The sequence below is a fragment of the Rhinolophus ferrumequinum genome, chromosome 13 (genome assembly GCF_004115265.2).
Source record: "Rhinolophus ferrumequinum isolate MPI-CBG mRhiFer1 chromosome 13, mRhiFer1_v1.p, whole genome shotgun sequence".
NCBI classification, from domain to species: domain Eukaryota; kingdom Metazoa; phylum Chordata; class Mammalia; order Chiroptera; family Rhinolophidae; genus Rhinolophus; species Rhinolophus ferrumequinum.
The window spans coordinates 17,444,710-17,471,311 of record NC_046296.1 but is presented as its reverse complement, the minus strand read 5'-3'; the positions used below and the strand labels follow the sequence as shown (position 1 = coordinate 17,471,311).

Below are 26,602 nucleotides of genomic sequence, written 5' to 3'. Positions count from 1 at the left end.
TATTATAACATTGTTGACTATATTCCCTACGTTGTACTTTACATCCCCACGGTTATTTTGTAATTACCAATTTGTACTTCTTACTTAATGCCTTCATCTTTTTGACCCTGTCCCCCAGCTCCCCTCCCATCTGACAACCATCAAAATGTTCTCTGTATCTATGAGTTTGTTTCTTGGTTTTGTTTGGTTGTTTCTTGGTTTTGTTTGGTTGTTTATTTTGTTTTAGATTCCACATATAAGTGAAATCCTATGGTATTTGTCTTTCTGTCTGACTTACTGCACTCAGCATAATACCCTCCAGGTCCATCCATGTTGTTGCAGACGGCAAGATTTTACTCTTTTTTTATGGCCGAGTACTATTCCATTGTATATATGTACCACTCTTTATCCATTCATCTATCAATAGAAAACCACATTGCCTCTGTATCTTGGCTATTGTAAATAATGCTGCAGTGAACATATGGATGCATATGCCTTTTTGAGTTAGTGTTTTGGGTTTCTTTGGATAAGTACCCAGAAGTGGATTTGTTGGGTCTTTCTTTATATCTTCGTATGGCCTTTGTTTTAAAGTTCATTTAGTCTGGTATAAGTATTGCTACCCCAACTATTTCTTTTTTCCATTTTCATGAAATATCTTTTTCCATCCCTTTACTTTCAGTCTTTGTGTGTCTCAATCTGAAGAGTCTCTTGTAGGCAGCATATGTAAGGGTCTTGTTTGATCCATTCAGCCACCCTATGTGTTTTGACTGGATCATTTAATCAATTTACATTTAAAGTAATTGTTGATAGATATGTAGTTATTGCCTTTCTATTATTCATATTTTTGATCTTTTTTTTGGTTTTTATTCTTCTTATAGAAGCCCCTTTGACATTTCTTGTAAATCTGGTTTGGTGGTGATGAACTTTAACTTTTTCTTGTCTGGGAAGCTCTTTATCTCTCCTTCTATTCTAAATGATAGCTTTTCTGGGTAGGGTAATCTTGGTTGTAGGTCCTTGCTTTTCATTACTTTGCATATTTTGTACCAATCCCTTCTGGTCTGCAAAGTTTCTGTTGCAAAATCAGCTGACAGTCTTATGGGTGCTCTCTAATTGCTTTTCTCTTGCTGCTTTAAAAATTTACTTTGACTTTAACCTTTGGGCCTTTTTAGGTTCATCTTGTTTAGGAGTCTGTGCTTCCTGGGCTTGTATGTCCTTTGTCAGGTTAGGAAAGTTTTCCATCATTATTTCTTCATATAGGTTTCCAATTCCTTGAGCTTTCTCTTCTCCTTCTTGTACCCCTGTGATGTGAATGTTGGTACATTTGATGTTGTCCCAGAGGTCCCTTAAACTATCCTCATTTTTTTGGATTCTTTTTTCTTTTTGCTGTTGTGATTAGGTATTTTCTACTACCTTATGTTCCAAATCATTGATTCAGTCCTCTGCTTCATCTAATCCAATATTGATTCCATCTAATGTATTCGTCATTTCAGTTATTGTATTCTTCATTTCTGATTGGTTCTTTTTCATATTTTCTATTTCCATTTTTACGTTTCCTATCTCTTTGTTGAGGTTCTCACTGAGATCATTGAGCATCCTTATAACCAGTGTTTTGAACTCTGTGTGTGGTAGATTGCTTGTGTCCATTTTGTTTTGTTCTTTTTCTGGAGCTTTGGTCTGTTCTTTTCTTTGGGAGATGTTTCTTTGTCTACCCATTTTGGCTGCTTCCCTGTGCTTGTTTCTATGTATTAGGTAGAGCTGTCTGCTGGTCTTATTAAAGTGGCCTTATGTAGTAGGGGTCCTGTGCGGTCCAAGGTGCAGTCTCCCTGGTCACCTGGTCCCTTGTGTGGGTTCTGTATGCCCTCCTATTGTAGTTGAGCCGTGGTTGCTGTTTGCATGTCAGTGGGAAGGATTGAACCTCAGGCTGATTGGTTATGAGGACTGGCTGTGACTATAGTGGAGGAGCTGTTGTGCAGGGACTGACCCTATGGATCAAGATTTCCTTTAGCAGGGCTCTGGTGCCTTCTCAGTCTGCCCTTTGGGTATGTTGTTTGTGGAGATGGTTGGGTGGTGCGCTAGTGTGGTCTGAAGTTGGCCATTGGGTATATCCTCTTGGGAGGGGCTCTGGTGCAGGTGAAGTTCAGCTGCTGTCTGTGCCTGCCCATGGCCACTTGCTATGAGCTACAAACTGATCTGTAGGTGATTGTCACTTGAGCTGGGCTTGGAGGTGCCTGGGAAAGGCTAAACTGGGAACTTAGGCTTGCTGCAGCTAGTGTTGGGCTTGGGGATGCTTACCAAGAGGTACAGGGTACACCAAAGCCAGATGCTGCTTGTTTAGGGTTTGAGAACCTTTGGGAGATCTTAAGAAAAATCCACAGCATGAGCCAAGATGGGCCATTTGTATGGAAAAGCCACCGAAAGTGGCTTGGGTGGGCCTGCAAGTTGGTTGAGGTGGGGTTTCAGGTGATCATCAGGGGGGTGTGAATGGTGTTAGCCAAGCTGGCGGAAACTCAGATATGATGCCTTCCTGTGCATGAAGGCTGGGTGGGGGAAGGGCTCAACAAAGGAAAAATGGCTTCTGCCAACACTTTTATCTGGGAGAAAGCTGCCCCTCCAGCCTTTGCCCTGATGGAGACACTTCAGTTCTTCCCAGTATGTCTCTGGCACCTTTCAAGCTGCTGCCCCAGCACTGGAGCTCCGTGCAAGTAAATCCATCAGCAAGTAAGTCTGTGCATGGACCCTTTAAGAGGAAGGCCTGGGACTCCAGCAGCCCTCCATCTCAGTCAGCCACAATCTCTGCTGGTTTTCACAGCCAGAAGTTACGGGGATTCCTCTTCCTGGCACTGGTGCTCCAGGCTGGAGAGCCCTGTGTGGGGCTGGGACCCTCTCACTCCTCAGTGGGGACTTCTGCAGCTGAGACAGCCTTCCTGAGTTTTAACTGCCATATGTGGGTGTAAGACCAGCCTGTTCTGCATCTCCACCCCTTCTCCCAGTCTCCACGTGGCTTCTTCTGTATATCTTTAGTCACGGGACTTCTGTTCAGCTAGATTTCAGGTGGTTCACAATGATCATTGTTCTGCAGTTTAGCTGTAATTTTGAAGTGGTCCGGGAGGAGGCAACACAGCATTTTCTTTCTTTCCCCTCCCCTTCTTCTGCCTCCCCGACCTCCACTCTGGTTCAAGCCGTTGTTTCTCAGTCTAGTTGTATAGGACACAGCTCCCTGGCTCATGCTGGTATTATGAGCCTTGCGCTCCCCCGGCTGAGGCAGTTGGTTGCCAGTGGGTCAGCCACTCACAGCAGCTCACAGCAGCTCTCGCTGGCTGCTGGCTGCTGACGCTGGCTGCCGGCCACTGGCAGCTCCAGAGCCATTATTCACAGTCTTAGCTGTGGAGGGCGCCGCTCACTAGCCCATGTGGGAATCAAAATGGCGACCCTGGCATTAGGAGCACAGCGCTCCAACCACCTGAGCCACCAGGCCGGCCCAAGCACAGCATTTTCTACTTTGCCATCTTGACTGGATCATAGTTACTTTTTACACTAATCTAAAATATCAATACTTCCTTGTAACATGTTTCTTTCTTCAAAAAGTAGAGTATAGACAATTTTTATCTAATTGATGATCACATTTACCGGAGTTTGAAAAATTATATGTAAATAGATTCAGAAGTGTTTGAATCAATTCATGATATTCATAGGCTCCAAAGGGAAGTTATGGGTGTTTGGGATATATCCCTAACTATTTGAGTTGGTGTCAGAGAGGGTAATCACAACCTCTCTGAAATAATTTGATTTTCTGCCAGTCATTCACTTACTTATTTAACAAAGATTTATCGAGGATCTGCTATATGCCTGGAAGAACAATATATGCTGGTGATACAAAGATATATAAGAGACAATCATATCCTCTGGTAACTCACAGTCCAGTTAGGACCTAACCATTAAAAGCAAATCTCAGAAATATTAAACCATCTACATAGAAAAATTTGAAAAAACGTTAATAATAAGACTAGCTAATGTTTACTGAGCACTTGTTATGTTCTACGTAATTTTATGCATGATCTCATTTAATCTCCACAATTACTGCACTAGGTAGGAATTAATAAGTAAGGCTGAGACAGGCTAAGTAACCTTGCCCAAACTCACATAGCTAGTGATAGGACTGGGATTTAGACTTAGCAACCTAATTCCGGAGCACACATCTTTCTGAGAAAGAGGGAAACTAACGTCGCTAGTCTATTGATAGGATATCAAGATGAAGCAAAACATTAACAGAATAAAGGAATTAATTATGAGGAAAGTATAGGCAAAGGAGGAAGATTTCAAGCCATGAATCATACATACACTTAAACCACAAAGAGGAATTACAAGCAATTTATGGGATGATGTATTATGTATAAGCAAATAGGAAATTACTGAAAGAATCATCAGCAGTGACACAAGGTAAAAAGCTGCTTTCCTGCATTTGAAAGCTCTTCTATATAGCTCTAACCACTAACAATTCTAAATAAAGCCATCAGGCAGCCTCAGAGTACTCTGAGCTCTGTGCCATTAGAGATATAGTAATTTCTTTTTGGGTACAATCAATGGAAGAAAGGGCATAGTTCATGCTTGATCTGCCCATGGCCAAAGAGAAAGAAAAAGGGTTCTCACTTGTAGATTCAGTTTGACAGTCCACTGGGAAGGACTCTGATTGGTGGCCTGGGGAACTATGATTGTGTCACCTGGGTCATTGCCTACTCTGCGACCAGGAAAGTGGAGGTGTTACTAGAGATAGGGGATGCAGGGGATGCTGGGCAGACCAAGAACAGCTTCCATAGGTATCACTGTCATCAATTCATTCAAAAGGTATCTACTAATAACCTAGGATATGCTATACACTGGGACACAGAAGTGAGGAAGACAAATTTCTAATCCTAATATACTTACAGTTTGATGTAGAGAGAAAAGATATCTAGTAGTTCACAATTTAGGTAAGAAGACAGAATGATCATACAATAAGCAATGGTGAACACTTCTACATGGTATATAATTAAGTGCTAAATTGTGTGGTGCAGACCACAAGTGATGTGGTTGTTCTCAGGAAAGGAAAATCAATACAGTAGTCACAAGCCTGAATCAGGCCTTACAGGGAGGGGAGGATTTGGCTGGACGAAGATAGGGGAAAGAATTCAGAGGGAAAAAGAAGGAATTCAGAAGAAAAGCCTATTACGAGTGGAGGGATGGACAGAGAAAGGTCAGCGAGGAGACTGGCTTGAGAAAGGCAGAGTGTGTGCAGTAGGCGAGAGCTCATGAACCACACAGCTAAGGCTGGTTGCTCTCCCTCCCTGAGAGCCTCAGGATCCTGGAAGGATCGACCTGTGTCAGAATTTGATGGGAAACACACCCTTAGTCACCAACCCATGACCTATGAGAGGGTCAAGGGCAGTTACCCACGTGGGAGCAGGAAGAGATCAATGGTATCAGAACAGTGGGCAGCTCCCCACGTTCATAGCCTTGGAGAAGGCCAATAGAGCCAGAAAGAATTGCTGGAGGCAGAACTGTAACTGGAGTGTTGGGTAAATTAAAAGCAGTTAAACACCTGCTAAACTCCATAATTTGGGAATCTCTATCTGACTTCCTGACTAAGGCCTTTTTATACATTTCTAATGCCTTAGAATGAAATGTGACAGGATGGCGTTTGGGTATACATGGCCCTTCTTGATCTAACACTTACCTACCTTTATAGCCTCACTCCCACCTCTACCTGATGAGGCCCCAGTCATAGGGAACCACGCGCACTTCTCTGCAAGTTGATTCCTCTTGCTTTCTCATGCCCCTGGGTCTGCTGTTTGAGTGCCCTTTTCCTCTTCCTCTGCTTGGCTAATTCCTACTTGTCATTCAAGACTCAGTCTGAAGATTTTTTCTTCTAGGAAATATAGGATTATTGGTGATTTATGGGTGATTATGGATGATTTATGTAGGATTTACTGGCAGGGACCTGGACCCCAGTGGTTGCTGGGTGGGGGTGGATGGGTTGGGGACACCAGGACTGGGAAGCTGGGGACTCAGAACCCATTCTGGGAGGTGGGAAGGATGCAGGAGACAAGGGGTGTGGGGTTAAGACCCTAATCCCCTGGCACATGCTCCACTGTTCCATCAAACTTCACTTAAAAAACATGAATTCAAAGTAAAAATTATTAAGAATTTCAGGACAGCAACCTAAGAGGATTAAGTCCCAAGAAAAAAATCATGTGACCAGTAAAAAATGAGAGAGATCTGTAGATACTAACATAGATAGTTAACCAACACACTAAGAAGGTTATAAAATATTATGTATGTCATGATCCCATTAAAATAGTAAACACAGTGGGCCCTCCATATCCATGGGTTATGCATCTGTGGATTCAACCAACCATGGATTGAAAATATTTGAAAAAAAAAAGTTACGTTGTTGCTCACATGTACTATGGAGTTAGGCCTACCATGGTTGCATCTGTATTGAACATGTATGGACTTTTGCTTTAGGTCATTATTCCCTAAACAATATAGTATAACAACTATTTACATAGCATCTACATTGTATTAGGTGTTATAAGTAACCTAGAGGTGATGTAAATTATACAGGAGGATGTGCATAGGTTATATGCAAATACTATGCCATTTTATATAAGGGACTTGTGCATCCCTGGATTTTAGTATCGAGGGGGTCCTGGAACCAATCCCCTGTATATATATATATATATATATATATATATTTATATACGTATGGAATGTTGGGAGGGATCCCTGAATCTCTTAAAAGTGATTAGAGGAGGAATGAATTTTTACTTTTTATACCTATATTATTTCAAGTTTTACACTAACATATATTGTTTCTGAAATTAAAAATATGATTAAAAAAATTCAACTCAACATCTAGAGCACCTCTCTGAACCACAGTGAAATCTGTTGGCTTCATTTCATTTAAGAACATGAAAAAACCATGGGAAATAATCTTCCTTACCTGTAAAACTAATACTCATTAAAATTTTTACCCTTTTCATTTAATTCTTACCATCACTGCTGGGCTCTTCACCAGGGGATGCTGCGTCCGTATAATCTAGGGCTCCCTTTGTGATCTCAACCACCTGAAGCCTTCTGACCCTGACTAGGTCTATATCTTTCAACCCTTCCTCCAATTGTTTGACCACCTCTTTTCCAGGCTGGGAAGTCAGAATAGTAATCTGGAAATAAATCCAAGAATCAATGTGCCTACCTTCCCTGTGTAGAGTGAGGAACAGAACACATTGGAACTAGAGGATAAACACAGGACAAGTCTGTGGTAGTGGCTACTGTCTTTAGGGCAAAGAAGAGGATTTAACTGTAACTTACAAATCAAATTTCACTTGACAGATTCTTTTGACAGAGGTCTGGTGGGAGTGATTATCATAGAACCCTTCCAAACAGGCTGAGCCTACCCCAGAAAGTGACCAGTAAGTAGCCACCCCTATGTTTTAATTTTTTAAGATTGCTGGAAGTACTGGTAGTATCTGTCCTGCTTAAAATGCTTTCATTTTATGAGAAAATAAAGGAAACAGGATCGTTCAATTCCACTCACTAAATGTGTACTGAATATCACAGCAGAGAAAGGAGAGCCTGTGTTCTCCTTTCTCACGGTGATGCTTCCATATAGATTTCTCTCCTTTTTCAACCTGGATTTAGTTGAGCTATTTCTTTTGCTCCTTAACTCTAAAATGTATGTACTCACCCTTGATCAGTATATATAACCTGAAAAAAATACTGAGATGTTTGTATTCAAATATTTTATATTTGAATATTCTATATAAAATATTCTAATTTGAATATTTTATTCCACCTGAATGATTACACTCTATGTTTTTATTAGCAGTTTTGTCTTGAATTTGAAACTCTGGGAGACAATTCTTTTTAGACATTTTTGACTGATGAAGATAGATGGAGATGAAAATACAATTATTTTTTAAATTCTGTTTTTAAAAATATGTTTGATGCCTGAGGTTACCAGAGACTGGAAGTGTTTTAACTCACACTCACTCACACACCCAATGGAGTATGTTGTCATGACTTACTATATTTTTAAGAGTGTCTCAGTCTAGCACCAGAATTTTAGATATTTTTACACTTGCACCTTTGCTAATCCCAAGAGTATTTACTCAATTTGATTAAGAACAATTGTAAATTGTTAACAGTACCAGAAAATATAAATATAGATACCAATGTAGGCAGTTTAATGATTGCTTTACAAGTTTAAAAAATCCAAAGGTAGATGGCATATTCAGATTTTATTTTGATTTCTGTTTTCCCTTCCAGTTCACTTTAGTCCTCATTTTTAGAGCTCTTCTCTATGTCTAGCTGTTTACTAAGAATTGCACAGGTTATAGGAAAAAGGGAACATGTCTCCTGCCTGCAGGGACCTGAAAATCTAGTCTTGAAATTTACATTCAATGTGTATGAAACAGAGCACAATATAAAAATGATAAATAATGAAGCATCTAGATGGCTGAAATGGGAAGGTGGCTGAAACCCCCAAGGCCAGCATCTCTTACCTCCAGGGAAGTGCAACTTAGAGCTGTGCCTGTGGTCACATGTCTGCTGTACTGTTTGAACTGCTGGAGCCCATCTTCTACTGCCAGCTGCAGAGAAGTGCCTTGTGGTCTGAAACAACCTTCTCTCTGTAACATGCGGAGTTCTGACATGCAGGCCTGTAGCTTAGCAAAGTTCCCTTTGACTTGCTGCAGAGAAAAATGAACCAAAGATACAAATCTTTAGTGATCCAGGTTTCAGATTAATTGGCAGTCTAACTTCATTAACATTTACTCCTCAGGAGTCCCTTCTCTTCCTGAAAATCTGTTTATTTGACCAACATTAACTGAGTCCATACTATGTTCTAGGCATTGCACTCAAATCTTTCCTACACCAGAAAAGGGAAAATTTGCAGCCAAAGGGCTCCGATTATGCAGTGTTACCAGGAATAGGAAAGGAAGTGTTTTAACTCATCTACTCACCCCAAGGAAGGTCCAGTTGTGACTGCTCAGTTTTACTCTGGGCGGCTGACCAATGGGAGGACTAGCAGGGTTACTTTTAAACGTATCTTTACTTCTCAGTCAGTCTGGGCACTGGGAGCTCCTTTATTCAGGAGTGATGTTTTCTCAGAAATGAGGATTTTGATGTGGTTGATCATTTCAGAACTGATAATGTCCTACCTAACCTGCTCCCAGGATCACTTCAGTAAACAAGAGATGCTTAGTTTAGGCTGCAGTCAGCTCAAGGAGCCAAAAGTAAACTTCTTGGTTCTCCTCACTCTCCTTTATACAAACTTGCTATCAGGAAGTAATCTGATATAATCTGATTCTAGATCAATGTTACATGTCTTAAGGATATATGCATATGTATTTCGAATAAATGTAGAATGAAAATTTATGACACTATTGGAAGAAATTCCAAGCATCAGTATTGGGTGGGCAGTGGGGTGGGAAGGAATTGTATTTTGGGATGAGGAAACCTTCTTGACCAAGGAGCAAAACTGAGCAATATTTGCAAAACGCACATAAAATTCATGAGCATGAATTACCATACTGCCAGGTACAAAGTCTGCTGAAGTCAGTGCTGCTCCACTCAGTTCCACAATGGCTTACTTTTTTTCAAGAAGGGCGCAACTCACAGTGGTCCATGTGGGGACTGAACAGGCAACCTTGGTGTTACTCTGTAACCAACTGAGCTAACCAGCCACCCCACAACTGCTTACTTTGTTTATGTGCTCCTCTCCCTGAGTCTCTGGGAAAACCACGATAAATAGGACATAATTCTTACACAAAGAGAATTTGCAATCTAGATAGGGAGATAAGAAACCTACTCAAGAAAGAAAGGAGAACAAATGAGACCACAGGTAGACTCTAGTAGACTTTGAGCATTTCTTTTCATGTACCCCCGAAAGAATCTGAACAATGATACTTCTTTATACATTTTTAAGTTGACATCTAGATTTTAAAATTCTGAGTGTAAGTAGTTGCTAAGGATGTAACTTCCAGCATATTTTAAATATCAATATTTAAAAATAAAACTATAACTCACTCTTTAAAGTATAAGCCAATGTAATCTAAATACCGTAGTGATTTGATACTCACCATTATTTAATTAAAAAGTACACGAGCAAGCTCTTTTTTATTATTATTAGTTTCAGGTGTATAAAACAATGTAATAGTTAGACATTTCACCCTTCACAAAGTGATAACCCTCCCTCCCCTTTGGCATTGTATATATCTATTACAATTCTATTGACTCTATTCCCTATGCTATACTCCATATCCTGTGACTAATATATATATTAAATTATAGTCGACATACAATATTATTTAGCTTCTTTTTTCTTTTTAACAGAAATTTATGTTATTCCTTTTTCTCTTTGAACTCATATTTCCATTTCACTTTTCCCACACAGTTTTATCAAAATGTAATCAAGTTTTTTGGTTGGCAATATTTTATTGATCATCCTATCATATTTCTCTGCTCAAAAATATTTACATATTATAAGATTTTTAAAATTTCCTATAACCATAGGCTCTAAAGGGTAACCTGAGTTATTATTAGAATTATTGTTTATATACAATTGATCAAAACAACATGTATATTACTGATTTTAATAAATAATTATTGGCATTAAGCATAAACTTTAACTAGAAATGCATCTTTTTTTTTTAAAATATAATATTATTGACTATGTTCCCTATGAATACTTTACATCCCCATGACTATTTTGTAACTGTCTATTTCTGCTTTTTTCTTTTGGAAATGCATCTCTTAATAGCATGGACACGCTGGGTTCTTTTTTCAATTAGTTCAGGTATGTGTGAAAAATAAATTACTGCTCGAATTCATACAACTTTCAGTATTAATTCTATTCCTATTTTCTATTGTTACAAGGCTGAGAAAACTTGTCTTCATAAATATAAGATACAATGTCAAATTGCCAAATTCCTTCTAAGTTATATGCCAAAAGTCGTATACATATCTACCAATAAAAATTATTTTAATGATCTATCAGCTGATACTCAATTGGTCTTCCTTCAATTTTGTGAAAATTGAAAACCACCTGGTTACAAAAGACCTTTAAGTCATAAATTGGAAACCACCTGGTTGTAAAAGACTTTTAAGTCATAAATCATTTACTTTCTTACACTGATAACAACATTTTTTTTTTTTTAAGATTTTATTGGGGAAGGGGAACAGGACTTTATTGGGGAACAGTGTGTACTTCCAGGCCTTTTTTTTTTTTTCCAAGTCAAGTTGTTGTCCTTTCAATCTTAGTTGTGGAGGGTGCCGTTCAGCTTCAAGTTGTTGTCCTTTCAGTCTTAGTTGTGGAGGGCGCAGCTCAGCTCCTCGTCCGTTTCTAGTTGCAGGGGGCACAGCCCACCATCCCTCGCGGGAGTCGAACCAGCAACCTTGTGGTTGAGAGGATGTGCTCCAACCAACTGAGCCATCCGGGAGCTCAGCGGCAACTCAGCTCAAGGTGCCGTGTTCAATTTTAGTTGCAGGGGGCGCTGCCCACCATCACTTGCGGGATTCGAAGAATCGAACTGGCAACCTTGTGGTTGACAGCCCATGCTCCAACCAACTGAGCCATCCAGGAGGCAGCTCAAGGTGCCCTGTTCAATCTTAGTTGCAGGGGGCAGAGTCCACCATCCCTTGCGAGAGTCGAGGAGTTGAACTGGCAACCTTGTGGTTGAGAGCCCACTGGCCCATGTGGGAATCGAACCGGCAGCCTTCAGAGTTAGGAGCATGGAGCTCTAACCGCCTGAGCCACCAGGCTGGCCCCTGATAACAACATTTTGAATTATTCCTTTGTTTGGTGCCTCTGGAAGTTTTAAAATTACATGGCAATTCATCACAGAAGGATTCATGATAAGTGAAAGATATGTACCTCTCACTTCTTTTTATTTTGAATTTTCTTTGTGAAATGAAAGCAGGGTAATTGTGAAAGGGATAGTGGGAATGGAAAAGCAGCCTGACACCCTCATCATAGGAATAGTTAGAGAAGTTTTAAGTGAAATTGAGGATCTGTATATCAATTCTTTAAACTTATCTATTCCTATGTTCTCTGGGAAGTTTTCTTGTAGTTTTTTCTTGTAGTTTTTCTTGCAGTTTTCTTGTAGCCCTAGTAATACATATGTGTACCCCAGTTTGAAGAGACTGTCATAGACTGCAGATGCTTTAGAAGTTTAGAAAAAAAAAAGGTAAGTGTTGTTGGAAAGTAGGTGAGATTGGGCTGAGAATTGAAAGGGTAAGATTTATTAAAGAATATAGTATTTTATGTGTGTATGTGTGTGGGGAGCGATAGAGAGGCAGAAAGTTCAGTACAAGCAATGGTATGGAGGTTGAGAGTGAATATTATGTGCCAGAGAGAATGAGGAAAACGTGCCTGACAAGAGCAGAGGATGCTTGTTAAGAAGTAGTGGGCATTTTAGTTAAAGAAGTACTAGGTCTTAGCTCAGGTTTTCGATCCAAATAGACTTGAGTTCTAAACCTGGCTCTTCCTCTTATTGGCTATGGATCCTTAAGTCTAAATTTCTTCAACTAGAAATTGGGGACAATGGAAATATTTATCCTAAAGAGTAAGTATTAAATGAGTTAATTCACGGCACACAGTATGTATTCAGTGTTAGCTGTGGTTATTATTTTTATGTCTCAAAGCACTTGGGGCATTGCTGATTAAACAGAAGGGGTTCGTACTGACTTAAGGGCTCTGTTCTACATTTGATAAAATAAGTGAAAAAAGTAGTATCTACATAAATGACATAGATCCATTTACTCATCCACTTAAGAAAAATATTTATTATTAGGTGCTTATGAGGTACTAGGTGCATTAAAAAAGACATAATTCTTGCTTTTAACTTTATTAACAAGTGAGATAGGTAGCCTCAGAATACAGGGGGATAGGAGCCACAATTGAATGACATTTTCCAAATATGTTGACCAGTTATTGTCTGTCTCGCTAGAATATAAACTCTATTAAAGGAGGAACCTGATTTGTCTCTTCATTGCAATGTGTACAGGTCCTAATATCAACTGGACCACAGTTGGTATTAAAAATGAAAATGAAAACACAATGACCCCAAATCTATGGGACACAGCAAAAGTAGTTCTAAGAGGGAAATGCAGGCCTATGTCAAGAAAGAAGAAAAATCTTAAATAAACAATCTAACTTTATACCTAAGGGAACTGGAAAAAGAACAACAAAGCCCAAAGTGAGTAGAAGGAAGGAAATAATAAAGATCAGAGCAGAAATAAATGAAATGGAGTCTAAAAAAACAACAACAAAAGATCAATGAAACCAAGAGCTGGTTTTTTGAAAAGATAAACAAAATTGATAAGCCTTTAATCAGATTCATTAAGGAAAACAGAGTGAGGACTCAAATAAATAAAATCAGAGATGAAAGAGAAGTGACAACTGACATGGCAGAAATACAAAGGATTATAAGAAAATATTATGAACAATTATATGCCAGTAAATTAGACAATCTGGAAAAAATAGATAAATTTCTAGAAACATAAAATCTTCCAAGACTGAATCAAGAAGAAACAGTAAATCTGAACCAACATACTACTACTAATGAAATCAAATAAAAAAACTTCCAACAAACAAAAATCCTGGACTGGATGGCTTCACAGTTGAATTTTACCAAACATTCAAAGAAAAATTAATACCTATCCTTCTCAAACTATTCCAAAAAATTCAAGAGGAGAGAGAGCTCCCAAGCTCATTTTACAAGACTACCATTACCAATTCCAAAACCACACAAAGACATTACAAGAAAAGAAAATTATACGCCAATATTCCTGATAAACACAGGTGCAAAAATCCTCAACAAAATATTAGCAAACCGAATTTAGCAATACAGTAAAAAAATCATACACCATGATCACGTGGGATTTGTTTCTGGGATACAAGCTTGGTTCAGTATCTGCAAATCAATTAATGTGATACACCACATAAAGAAAATGACAGAAATCATATGATTATTCAATAGATGCAGAAAAAGCGTTTGACAAAATCCAGCATCAATTTATGATAAAAACTCTCAGCAAAGTGGTAACAGAAGGAACATACCTCAACATAACCAAGGTCATATATGACAAACCCACAGCCAACATCATACTCAATGGGGAAAAGCTAAAAGCACTTTCCTTAAGATCAGGAACAAGACAGGGATGCCTACTTCCACCACTTTTATTCAACATAGTATTGGAAGTTCTAGCCACAGCAGTTGGACAAGAAAAAGAAATAAAAGGCATCCAGATTGGAAAGAAAGAACTAAAACTGTCATTACCTGCAGATGAAATGATACTATATAGAGAGAACCCCAAAGATTCCACCAGAAAAACTATTAGAACTGACAAGTGAATTCAGTAAAGTATCAGGATACAAAATTAATATTCAGAAACCGATTGCATTTTATACACCGATAATGAACTGTCAGAAAGAGAAATTAAGACAATAATCCCATTTACAATTGCCTAAAAAAAAAAGATACCTAGGAATAAACTTAATCAAGGAAGTGAAAGACCTGACTTGAAAATTATAAGATACTGAAGGGAAAAAACTGAAGAATAAATATATGGTGATGGAAGGAGAACTGACTCTGGGTGGTGAACACACAATGGGATTTATAGATGAGGTAATACAGAATTGTATACCTGAAATCTATGTAACTTTACTAACAATTGTCACCCCAATAAACTTTAATTAAAAAAAAACCACAAAAAAACACTGAAGAATAATAAATAATAAAAAATAATAAATAAATAAATGGAAGCACATACCATGCTCAAGGATAGGAAGAATTAACATTCTTAAAATGTCCATACTACCCAAAGCATCTATAGATTCAATACAATTCCTGTCAAAATACCAAAGGCATTTTTCACAGAGGTAGAACAAATAATCTTAAAATTTATATGGAACCACAAAAGACCCCGGATAGCCACAGCAATCTTGAGAAAGAAGAATAAAATTGGACATTATCATGCTACTTGGTATCAAGCTATACTACAAGATTATAGTAATCAAAACAGCATAGTACTGGCATAAAAACAGACATATAGATCAATGGAACTGAATAGAGAGCCCAAAAATAAACCCATGCCTATATGGTTATTTAATCTATGACAAAGGAGGCAAGAATATACAGTTGGGTAAAGACAGTCTATTCAATAAATGATGTTGAGAAAACTGGACAGATACATGCAAAAAAGTGAAACTGGACCACCTTTTCACACCATATACAAGACTATACTCAAACTGGATTAAAGACTTAAATGTAAGACCTGAAATCATAAAACTCCTGGAAGAAAACATAGGCAGTAAACACTCTGACATTGCTTTTAGTAATATTTTTTCTGATCTATCTCCTTAGGCAAAGGAAACAAAAGAAAAAAATAAACAAATGGGAGTACATCAAACTAAAAAGTTTTTGCACAGCAAAGGAAACTACCAACAACACAAAAAGACAGTCTACTGAATGGAAGAAGATATTCACCAATGCTGCATCTCATAAGGGGTTAATATCCAGAATTTATAAAGAACTCATACAACTCAACACCAAAAAAACTTCCGAACAATCCAATTAAAAAGTGGGCAGAGGACCTGAATAGACATTTCTCCAAAGAGGACATACACGTGGCCAACAGACATATGAAAAGATGCTCAACATCACTAATCATCAGAGAAGTGCAAATTTAAACCACAATGAGATATCACCTCACACCTGTCAGAATTGCTATCATCAATAAATTAACAAATAAAAAGCGTTGGCGAGGATGTGGAGAAAAGGGAACTCTTGTGCACTGTTGGTGGGATTGCAAATTGGTGCAGCCAGTATGGAAAACAGTTGGAAGTTCCTCAAAAAATAAAAATATAACTATCTTATGACCAAACAATTCCACTTCTGGGTATTTATCCGAAGAAATCCAAAACACTAATTTGAAAAGATATTAATATATGCACCCCTATGTTCACTGCAGCACTACTTACAATAGCCAAGATTTGGAAGCAACTCAAATGCCCATCAATAGATGACTGGATAAAGAAGATACGGTACATATATTCAATGGAATATTATTCATCCATAAAAGAGTGAAATCTTACCATTTGAGACAACATGGATGGACGTAGAGAGTATTATGCTGAGTGAAATAAGTCAAATAAGACAGACAAATACCATATGATCTCACTTATGTGTGGAATCTAAAGAACAAAATGAACAAACAAAACAGAAACAGACTCATACATACGGAGAACAAACTGATGGTTGCCAGAGAGGAGGGAGTTGGGGAGCTGGGTGATAAAGGTGAAGGGATTAAGAAATACAAACTGGTAGTTACAAAATAATCACGAGGATGTAAAGTACAGCATTGAGAATATAGTCAATAATGTTGCAACAACTATTTATAGTACTAGGTGGGTACTAGACTAATTGGGAGGGAATCACTGCCTAAATTACATAAATGTCTACACTGTACACTGTAACTTAAAAAAATAATAATAAAAAAAGAAAATGAAACCTTTACAGTTTCCAAAATTTTGTTGTGATTTTTTTTTTCTCATTTCTTTTCTCTTGTGAGTTTATACTGTGGTGGCAGGGATTTCTAGTTGTCCCTCCATATTTATCCTCTTCCTCTAAGGCACCAAAACTGTCAAATTATATTTGGGCACCATGACTCTCTGGAATAATAACTACATTTCCTAGTCTCTCACACTGTAGGAGTTTCAGTGTGATTAACTTCTGGCCAATGGGATGATGGTAAGCAAAGTGATGGGAGCAACTTTTGATAAGTGTTTTTAAAGGGTGTGGGAGTTCCCTTTGCTCTCCTTTTCCTTTTCTGCTTGCTGGAATACAGGCATCAAAGTAGCAGTGTGGACCACAAGATAGCCAAATTAGAGCACTATTCGTCCTAAAATCCCATTGTAGATCAAGTATGATTTAAATAACTTCTTCGTTCTCATAAAAAGATAAAAGAATTGGTAAGATCTTCATGGTAAGAGAATTTTTCTGAAATTGCTTTGAGAGGAGATTAATCACTTTGGTCAGATTTATTTATATAAGGGCACAATGGATATAAAAGGAATTCTAATATTTTAATTATGATTCCTCTGTCATGATTCCTTATAAAAAGTTCAGGATTATTTGATTATACTCAGAAATTAAATATGAGGAGTTATATTGAGGTTCATTTTGGGCAAGATTCCTACCTGCTCTCTCCATTTATATTTTGAGCTAACTGCAGATAGAAAATGACAGCTACTTATATAGGTCAGCAACAATGGATTTAAGGTAACATTTTCCTTAAACTAAGATTCGATTGTTCTATACATAAGGTAATGGCATTGATTTTCTTGAGCTTTTAACCAGGGTTGAACTTACTGTTCTTTTGGAAAAAAAATTTGGCTTGTAATTTTTCCTGAGTTACCAGTCAGTGGTTTTTAGTCTAGAATGGTCTGCCTCTCCGAATAGGGTAATTACGGGATCAAGGGATTCATCTAGGACCAGATGTACCTAGGAGGGCCAGGTGCATGTAATATAGTCACTTGAGGAGGGGAAAAAAAAATCCTTTTACCTTTGTTTGGGACAGGCGCTCATTTCTCAACAATCCTCTTATTCTGGATATCTTCCATTTGCCCTTCCAGATCTCTCTACTTTTCTCTACCTTTATTGCCTGACAGAAGGTTGGTATCACCGCCAAATATGGTCACAGGACAGACATGTGCAAGGAAAATGGCATCACAGAGGAACATTTCTGCCACATGGCCATAAACATCACTCTCACTTTCACTCTGTCTTCAGTATACTTGTAGGATATATAATCCCTGGATTACATACAGTGAGAGCGATACATTTTGTTTATCCATTCACCAGTTAATGGACATTCTTATTGTTTCGCATTTGGGGCTGCCATGAACATTCCAATATGTGTATTTGTGTGAATGCTTGTTATCATTTCTGGGGGGGGGCGGGAATCGTTGGGTTACAAGGAAGGTGTATATTTAACTTTTTAAGAAATTGACAACCTATATCCCAGAGTGGTTGTATCAGTTTACCTTCCTGTCAGCAATGAATGAGGGTTATAGTTTCTCCACCTTCTCACCAACACTTGGTATTGCCTGTCAGTATTACCTGTTTGTTTAATTGCAGCCATTCTAGTGAGTATGTCATGTCACCTTTGTTTTCAACTATTTATTTAGAAATAATTATAGATTCACAGAAAGTTGCAAAAGTTATACATAGAGGACTTATGTACTCTTCACCCAGTTTCTTCCAGTGGTTACATCTTACATAACTATAGCACAATTTCAAAACCAAGAAATTACCTTGGTTGAATGTATGCAAAGTTCTATATCATATTATCACATTTGTAGTTTCATGTAACCACCACCGCAATCAAGATACAGAATTATTCTATCACCACAAAGATCTCCCTCATGCAATCTTTTTATAGTCACCTCCACCCCGTACCAGTGCTAACCCTTGGCAACCAGTAATCTGTTCTCTATAATTTTGTCATTTTGAGTGTTGTATAAATAGAATTAATGTGTGTGACCCTATGAGATTGGCTTTTTCCCCCTACACAGCATAACGCTCTTGCGATCCATCCAAGTTGTGCATGTCAATAGTTCATTTCTGTTTATTGCTGAGGAGTATTCCATGGTATGGATATACTAGTTTGTTTAATCATTAAGCCATTAAAGGACTTCTAGTACTATGCTGAAGAAGAGTGGTGAGCATAGACATTTTTGTCTCATTCTCAATCTTAGGGGTAAAACATTCAGTCTTTTACCTATTAAATATAATGATAGCAAAGCTAAAATAAATGAATGGACTATATCAAACTTAAAAGGTTCTGCACAGCAAAAGAAACCATTGACAAAATAAAGAGGAAACCAACTAAAAGGGAGAAGATTTTTGCAAACAGTCCCTCCAATAAGGGGTTAGTATCCAAAATACACAAGGAACTCATGCAACTCAACAACGAAAAAACAAACAACCCAATTGAAAAATGGGCAGAGGACCTGAAGAGACATTTCTCCAAAGAGGACGTACAAATGGCAAATAGACATATGAAAAAATGTTCAACATCACTAATCATCAAAGAAATGCAAATAAAAACCACAATGAGATATCACCTCACCCCAGTCAGAATGGCTATCATCAACAAGACAAATAGTAACAAGTATTGGAGAGGCTGTGGAGAAAAAGGAACCCTCATACACTGTTGGTGGGAATGCAGATTGGTGCAGCCACTATGGAAGGCAATGTGGAGGTTCCTCAAAAAATTAAGAATAGAATTACCATATGACCCAGCAATCCCTCTCCTGGGTATCTACCCCAAAAACCTGAAAACATTTATCCATAAAAACACGTGTGCTCCAATGTTCATTGCAGCTTTATTTATGGTGGCCAAGACATGGAAACAACCAAAATGCCCTTCGATAGATGAATGGATAAAGTAGTTGTGGTATATATACACAATGGAATACTATTCAGCGGTAAGAAAAGATGAAATAGGACCATTTGTGACAACATGGATGGATCTTGAGATTATAATGCTAAGCGAAATAAGTCAGACAGTAAAAAGTAGAGAACTATATGATTTCACTGATATGTGGTATACAAAATTGAAAACAACAGAAGAACAAGACAAATGTAGGAACAAAACTCATAGACATAGACAATAGTTTAGGGGTTACCAGAGGGTAAGGGGGGAGTGGGGCTTCAGAAGAAGGTAAACGGGGTCTAATATATGGTGATGGAAAGAGAACTGACTCTGGGTGGTGAACACAATGTGAGATATAGATAATGTATTACAGAATTGTACACCTGAAATCTATGTAACTTTACTAACAATTGTCACCTCAATAAACTTTAATTAAAAAAATAATGTTAGCTATAGATTTTATCATTAATGGGTGTTGAACCTTATTAAATGCTTATTCTGTTTCAATGAGATGATCATATGATTTTCTTCGTTAGCCTTTTAATATAGTGAATTACTTTAATGATTATCAAATTTTGAACCAAACTTTCATCCTTGAAGTAAACCTCACTTAGCTATGGTATATAATTCTTTTTGTATATTGCTGAATTAAACTTATTAATATTATATTAAGACTTTTTTGCATCTGTATTCATGAGGGATATTGGTCTTTAGTTTTTTCTTTTGTGTATTCTCTTTTTTTTTGGTATTAGAGTAATAACTGGCCTCATAAAATGAGTGGGTAAAAGTTCCCTTCCATTTTCTGGAAAAGATTGTGTAGAATTGGTATTAATTCTTCTTTAAATACGTGGTAGAATTCTCCAGTAATTCTACCTTGAATCTGGGCCTAGAGAGTTCTTGTTCAGGAGTTTTAAAATTATGATATCATTTTTTTCCTAGTTACAGGGCTATTGCAATTATTTATTTCATATTAGGTTGTGGTAGTTTGTGCTTTTCAAGGAATTGATCTATTTCATCTATGTTTTCAGATTTATGTATATAAATTTGTTCATACTGTTCTCTTATTATCCTTTGGAAGCTTACTGGGTCTGTAATGATACTCTTTGTTTCATTCCTAATATTGGTAAGTTATATATTCTTTCTCTATTTTTCTTTGTCTATCTTGCTGGAGGTATGTTAATTTTGTTAATCATTTTGAAGAATTAGCTTTTTGTTTCAATTTTCTGTCCCTAATTTCATTGATTTTTGTCTTTATTATTTCCTCCCTTCTGCTTCCTTTGGATTTATTTTACTCATCCCTTTCTAGTTTCTTGAGGTGGGAGCTTATATTACTGATTTGAAACTTTCCCTAATCTAATGTAAACATTTAGTGCTATAAATATCTCTGTCAGTACTATGTTAGCTGGATCCCATTTCCCTGTGGACTTAAATATATATATTTTTAGAATTCCATTTTAATTTATCTATAGTATTTCTGAATCTAGCTCTTTGCATAGATTTTTAAAGTGATTGCTTTAAGTGTTATTATACATACATACTTACCACAGTCTACTGGTGTCAACTGCGTCTTTAAGTCTCTTTATATTCTCCTGTTTATAATGTAATTATCTTAAGTATTTCCTCTATATCCATTAACAACCAGATCAGAAAATATTACAATTTTTGCTTTGACTGTCAACTATAATTTAGAAAACTCAGTAGGAAGTCTATTATATTTATCCATATTTTATTCTTTCCCTTGTTCTTTCTTCCTTCTGGATATTCCAAGATTATTTCTTTTAGAATTTCCTTTCTGTTTCAAGAACTTCCTTTAACAATTCTGTTAAGGTAAGTCTGCTGGTGACAAATTCTCTTAGTTTTCCTTCACCTGAAAATATCTTTATTTCTGATTTATTCCTTATTTCCACTGGACACAGAATTATAGGTTAACAGTTCTTTTCTTTTCTTTTTTAAAGATTTTATTGGGGAAGGGGAACAGGACTTTATTGGGGAACAGTGTGTACTTCTAGGCTTTTTTTTTTTTCCCCAAGTCAAGTTGTTGTCCTCTCAATCTTAGTTGTGGAGGGTGCCGTTCAGCTTCAAGTTGTCCTTTCAGTCTTAGTTGTGGAGGGCGCAGCTCAGCTCCTGGTCCAGTTACCATTGCTAGTTGCAGGGGGCCAGCCCACCATCCCTTGCGGGAGTTGAACCGGCAATCTTGTGGTTGAGAGGACGTGCTCCAACCAATTGAGCCATCCAGGAGCTCAGCTGCAGCTCAGCTCAAGGTGCCGTGTTCAATCTTCGTTGCAGGGGGCGGAGTCCACCATCCCTTCTGGGACTCGAGGGGTTGAACTGGCAACCTTGTAGTTGAGAGCCCACTGGCCTATGTGGGGATTGAACTGGCAGCCTTCGGAGTTAGGAGCACGGAGCTCCAACTTCCAGAGCCACCGGGCCGGCCCAACAGTTCTTTTCTTTCAGCATTTGAAAAATGTGACACTTCCTCTGGCCTCCATAGTTTCTGATGAAAAAAATTGTTACTTGATTTTTTTCCCCTTTTAGGTAAGGTGTCAGTGTTCTTTCAAGAGTTTGTCTTTAGTTTTTAGAAGTTTGAATCTGTTCTACGTTAGAACAGATTTCTTTGCATTTATCCTGTTTGAGGCTAGACAGCATCTTGAACATGTAGGTTTATAACTCTTGCCAAATTTGGCAAATTTTCAGTGACTATCTCTTTGAACATATTTTTTACCCTACCTTCCTTTCCCATTCCTCTTGGACTCTGATGCCACAAATGTTAGATTTTCTGTTACCGTCTCACAGGTCCCTGTGGCTTTGTTCATTTTTTTAAAGTCTATTTTCTCTCTGTTGCTCAGAATGGGTAATTTCTATTTTATCTTCATGTTCACTGATTCTTTTCTGACCTCTTTACTCTGCTGTTGAGACCATCGAAGGTTTTTGTTTTTCAAATTTCAGTTATTGCATTTTGCAGTTCTAAAATTTCTGTTTGGTTCTTCTCTGTACTTCTTTTTCTTTGGTGAGATTTTATTTTTTCCATTTATTCTAAGCATGTTCATAATGATCATAGCTGCTTGCTGAAGCATTTTTATGATGCTTCAATTTCTATGGGCTAAAAAAAGTATTCAAAGAAATAATCACTGAAAACTTGTCAATTTTTATGATGGCTGCTTCAAAATCTTTTTCAGATAATTCCAACATCTGTGTCATTTAAGTATTGAGGTCTGTTATCTTCTCATTCAAGTTGAGATTTTCCTAGTTCTTGATGAGTGATTTTCTTTTTATTGTATTCTGGACATTTTGGGTATTATAAGGATTTGGATCTTATTTAAATATTTTGCTTTAGCAGGCCTCTTCTGACACTGTACCAGTGGGGGAAGTGAGGTTTCCAGGTAATTATTGCCAGGGGTGTAACTCTATTTGGCCTCTGATTACAACCCAGAAGGGAGGGTGCATTGTTATTTTTGGGTAGCGGTGCAAGTTCAGTCTCCCCACATGGCCCCCACTGATACTCTGGGGATGGGGAAGCTTCATTACCATCAGGTGGGCATAAAAGTCCTGGCTTTTCACTAGGCCTTCACTGACACCATCCTGCCTTGGAAATAAAAAGGTGCCTCACTGCCACTCCTCACGTGGCCTCCACTCTGCCTCTTCCAGCATCACCTCAGCGGCAGAGGCATTGTTAATGTAGGGTAGGAGAGCGGTCGTACAGGCTCCCACATGGCTCCCATGGACACTAGGGGGAGGAGATCTTGTTCCCACCAGGTAGGGACAAAAGTCCTGGCTCTCCAGCAGACCTTCCCTGATGATCCTAGCAGCAAGGCTGCCTCAGGAAGAGGATGCACTAGAACTTCCGAAGTCTTTCCATCCCTGTGATTCTGAACTTTGTATAGGGGACCAACTGAAGATTTGAATTCGATTGATGATGAGGAGACACAGTTGTCTATGTGTAAGGGAGCTTTGGCCCAGCCTTTGCCTTCGGAAACCCTAGTGGGAATTTCATTTGAGTCCCATGTGAAACAGTAGAGAACACATTTTCATGTTTCTGCACAGTTAGGACTTTCTGAGCAAAGAAAACTGGAACCTGAGTGAAAAGACAAGTCTTGGAAGTTAAAGGGTGATTGAATAACCAGAGGCCTCTGAAGAAATTTAGAGATGTATTATTCTGTGTTTGCATTTCAAAGGTGTGAAGAGTCAGTTGCTTATATTCCAAAGGTCTGTAAATGCCAAGGTTTCTCTCCTTCTCTCAAGCGTGGAGAGGGGCAAGATGTAGCCTATTTAAACTCCCATATTAATAATTTTGGGATTCCTCTTTTGTAGTACAATGCCCCCCACCCCCTTCCTTATGTGTAGGATGACATCTGGCTCTCATTGTGTTGCCTGTGGTATTGGGTATAAGAATGAGCACAGTTAATGCTATAAGTAATAATAACTGTGATCCTTGCTTCAGAAACCTCATATTTCCTTTCAGGATAAAGTGAAAAAAATATAGATATACTCACCACAAAGGGGAGGATGCACTCATGCTGATTTTGTACCAGGTATAAGCTGAAGAGGGACATGCGGCTGGGGCCCATCAAGTTGCAAGCTAGAGAGAAAAAGTTCTGCAAAGCCTCACAGAGGTTGGAACAGATGTCAGCCCAGGACGGTAGAGCGATATGCACAATGAGAATCCTCGGAGGTCGCTCGTATATCTGTGTGGGAGTGGAGGCTCCTTTACCAGTAGTTCGTCCATGATACATGGCAGCCAGACCAAAGGTGGAACTGCAGCCACCACCTGGATATTCTCTACAACTACAGGGAAGAAAAGAGAAATCATTGTCTTTCATAAAACTGAATTATATACTCTGTGGAAACAATAAACACAGGTCTAGGGGATTAAGTCCAAAAAGGAGTCAGACTGGGTACTAACTCAAGCTTCTCTAGGCTGGCTATCGCATTTTTATTTATTTGTTTCTTTAGTGTGTGATTTCATTTATGTACAATGTACAGAACAGGCAACTCCATAGAGACAGAAAGTAAATTAATGGTTGCGAGAAGCTGAGTGCAGAGAGAAATGGAGAATGACTGCTAATGGACGAAGTGTTTCTTTTAAGGGGATGAAAACATTCTGGAATTATAGAGTGTAATGGATGCACACACTTGTGAATATAGCAAAAACCACTGATTTATACACCTTAAATGATAAATGTTGTGGAAGGCTATCCCTGCTTAATAGCTCCCAAGGGATTTAGATGTTCGCCTGTAATGTAAGTCTGAGAATGCTTAAAGATGTTGAGTGGAACTAATCAAAAAGATATACAAAAGTGAAACTTCAGTCTCAAAGTAAGTTATCTGCCCTCATAAACTTTGTTTCTTTATTAGCATTTATTGTACTGTATTGTAATTTGTTCTTATGACTTCCTCTCCCACTATACTGTAAGCTTTCCAAGGGTGAAGAATGTTTCGTCAACTTTATCAGTGCTCATTGTTTTTTGGAACACAAAAAACAATTTTCATTCTTAAAAATGAAAATAAGACCACATTTCCTCCTTCAGGACTTGTCTGAGACCCTTCATGACTTGATCTTCAGCCTTATTGGACAAATTACTAGAAAAATATACCTAACCAATATTAACTAACAAAGAAGATTTAAAACCTAAATACTCTATAACCATTGAAGAAATTTAATTGGTAGTCAAATATATTCCCACAAAATAAACTACAGGGTCAGATGATTCCACTGACAAGTTCCATCAAACTCTCAAAGACCAAGAACTTCAATCTTAATTTCTTTCAGAGAATAAGAGAAGGAACACTGCTCAGTTAATTTTACTAGGTTAGCATAACCTTTGATATCAAAATCAGATAAGAGTATTACAAGAAAAAAATTTATAGGATAATCTCATCCATGAACTCAGATGTAAAAATCCTAAATAAAATATAAGCAAATTGAAAATAGCAACATATAAAAAGAATAATGGAAGAAATTAAAGTCATTGTTTGCAGACGATACGATTGTATATATAGAAAATCTAAAAGAATCCACAGTTTTATAATTTTCTCCAAAAGTTCTCATTGTTTATTAAATTTTATTCTTAGAAATTTGCTATTTTTAATGTTAATTTACATGACGTATTTTAAAATTTCGTTTTAAGTTTGTTGCTAATGTATGGAAATAAAATTGATTTCTGTATATTGATTTTGTATTTAACAACCTTGCTGCAATTGCGTGCCCTCTTATTAATTATAACAATTTATCTGTTAGATCCTTTTGGATTTTTTTGTTCACAATCATATAATCTGTGAATAATGACATGCACAAGGATACATGAACAAAGTCAGATCATAGCAGCAAAAAGACTATTCATAACGTCTTGTTCACAATTATCCCAAACTGCAAACACCACAGTATATTCACACATACAGAAATGAAAATGAGTGAATTAGAGTTTCATGCAACAACATGGATGACTCTTTATTTTATTTTTTATTTTTTGTTTTTTTATTTTTAGATCTTTATTGAACTCATAGCAAAATTATCAATTGTTCATATGTATGTAAATTTCTGGCCTTTCTATTCTCTTTTTTTAATTATTATTTTTTAAATTTATTGGGGTGACAATTGTTAGTAAAATTACATAGATTTCAGGTGTGCAATTCTGTATCACATCATCTATAAATTACACTGTGTGTTCACCACCCAATGGATGACTCTTAAGGCACAATATTGAATAACAGAAGCAAGACACAAAGATTAGTAAGATTCCATTCACATAGATATTTTGAAATAAGCAAACGTAACTAATGATATATTGTTTAGAGATCGGTACATAATGGTAAAACTATTTTTAAAAAGAAAGGAAATGATTATCACAAAAATTAGGGGAGCTGTTTTCTCTAGAAAGGAAGCAGTACATTACTACTAGAAGGGACAAAAGAGGAGGTTCTGGGATATTGGCAATGTTCTATTTCTTGACTTTTATTGTGGTTGCTCACTTTATCATTATTAAACTATATGTTCATGTTTTATGAAATAGTCTCTATACGTTATATTTAACGATAAAAATATTTCAAAAAGAACATTAGGACAAACATAAAATATTTTTTAGATTAAAAAAACATATCCCACCTCTGGGAACTAAAATAATTTTATATAATTGTTTTTTAGCTAAAA

The 26,602-nt window shown here is 37.4% G+C and overlaps 1 protein-coding gene across 2 annotated transcripts in view; it reads right to left on the bottom strand.

Moving 5' to 3' along the window:
- The window catches only part of M1AP (meiosis 1 associated protein), a 61,799-nt gene extending 37,566 nt beyond the window's left edge, over positions 1-24,233 (bottom strand). For both annotated transcript variants that reach the window (XM_033125046.1, XM_033125047.1), the window contains exons 1-3: positions 23,949-24,233; positions 8,520-8,705; positions 7,010-7,178 (exon numbers count right to left, since the gene is read on the bottom strand). In XM_033125046.1, the coding sequence (XP_032980937.1) occupies positions 7,010-7,178; positions 8,520-8,705; positions 23,949-24,188 (595 nt within the window). In that variant the 5' untranslated portion in view covers positions 24,189-24,233. The remainder of the gene's footprint in view (positions 1-7,009; positions 7,179-8,519; positions 8,706-23,948) is intronic.
- Between the last annotated feature and the right edge of the window lie 2,369 nt (positions 24,234-26,602).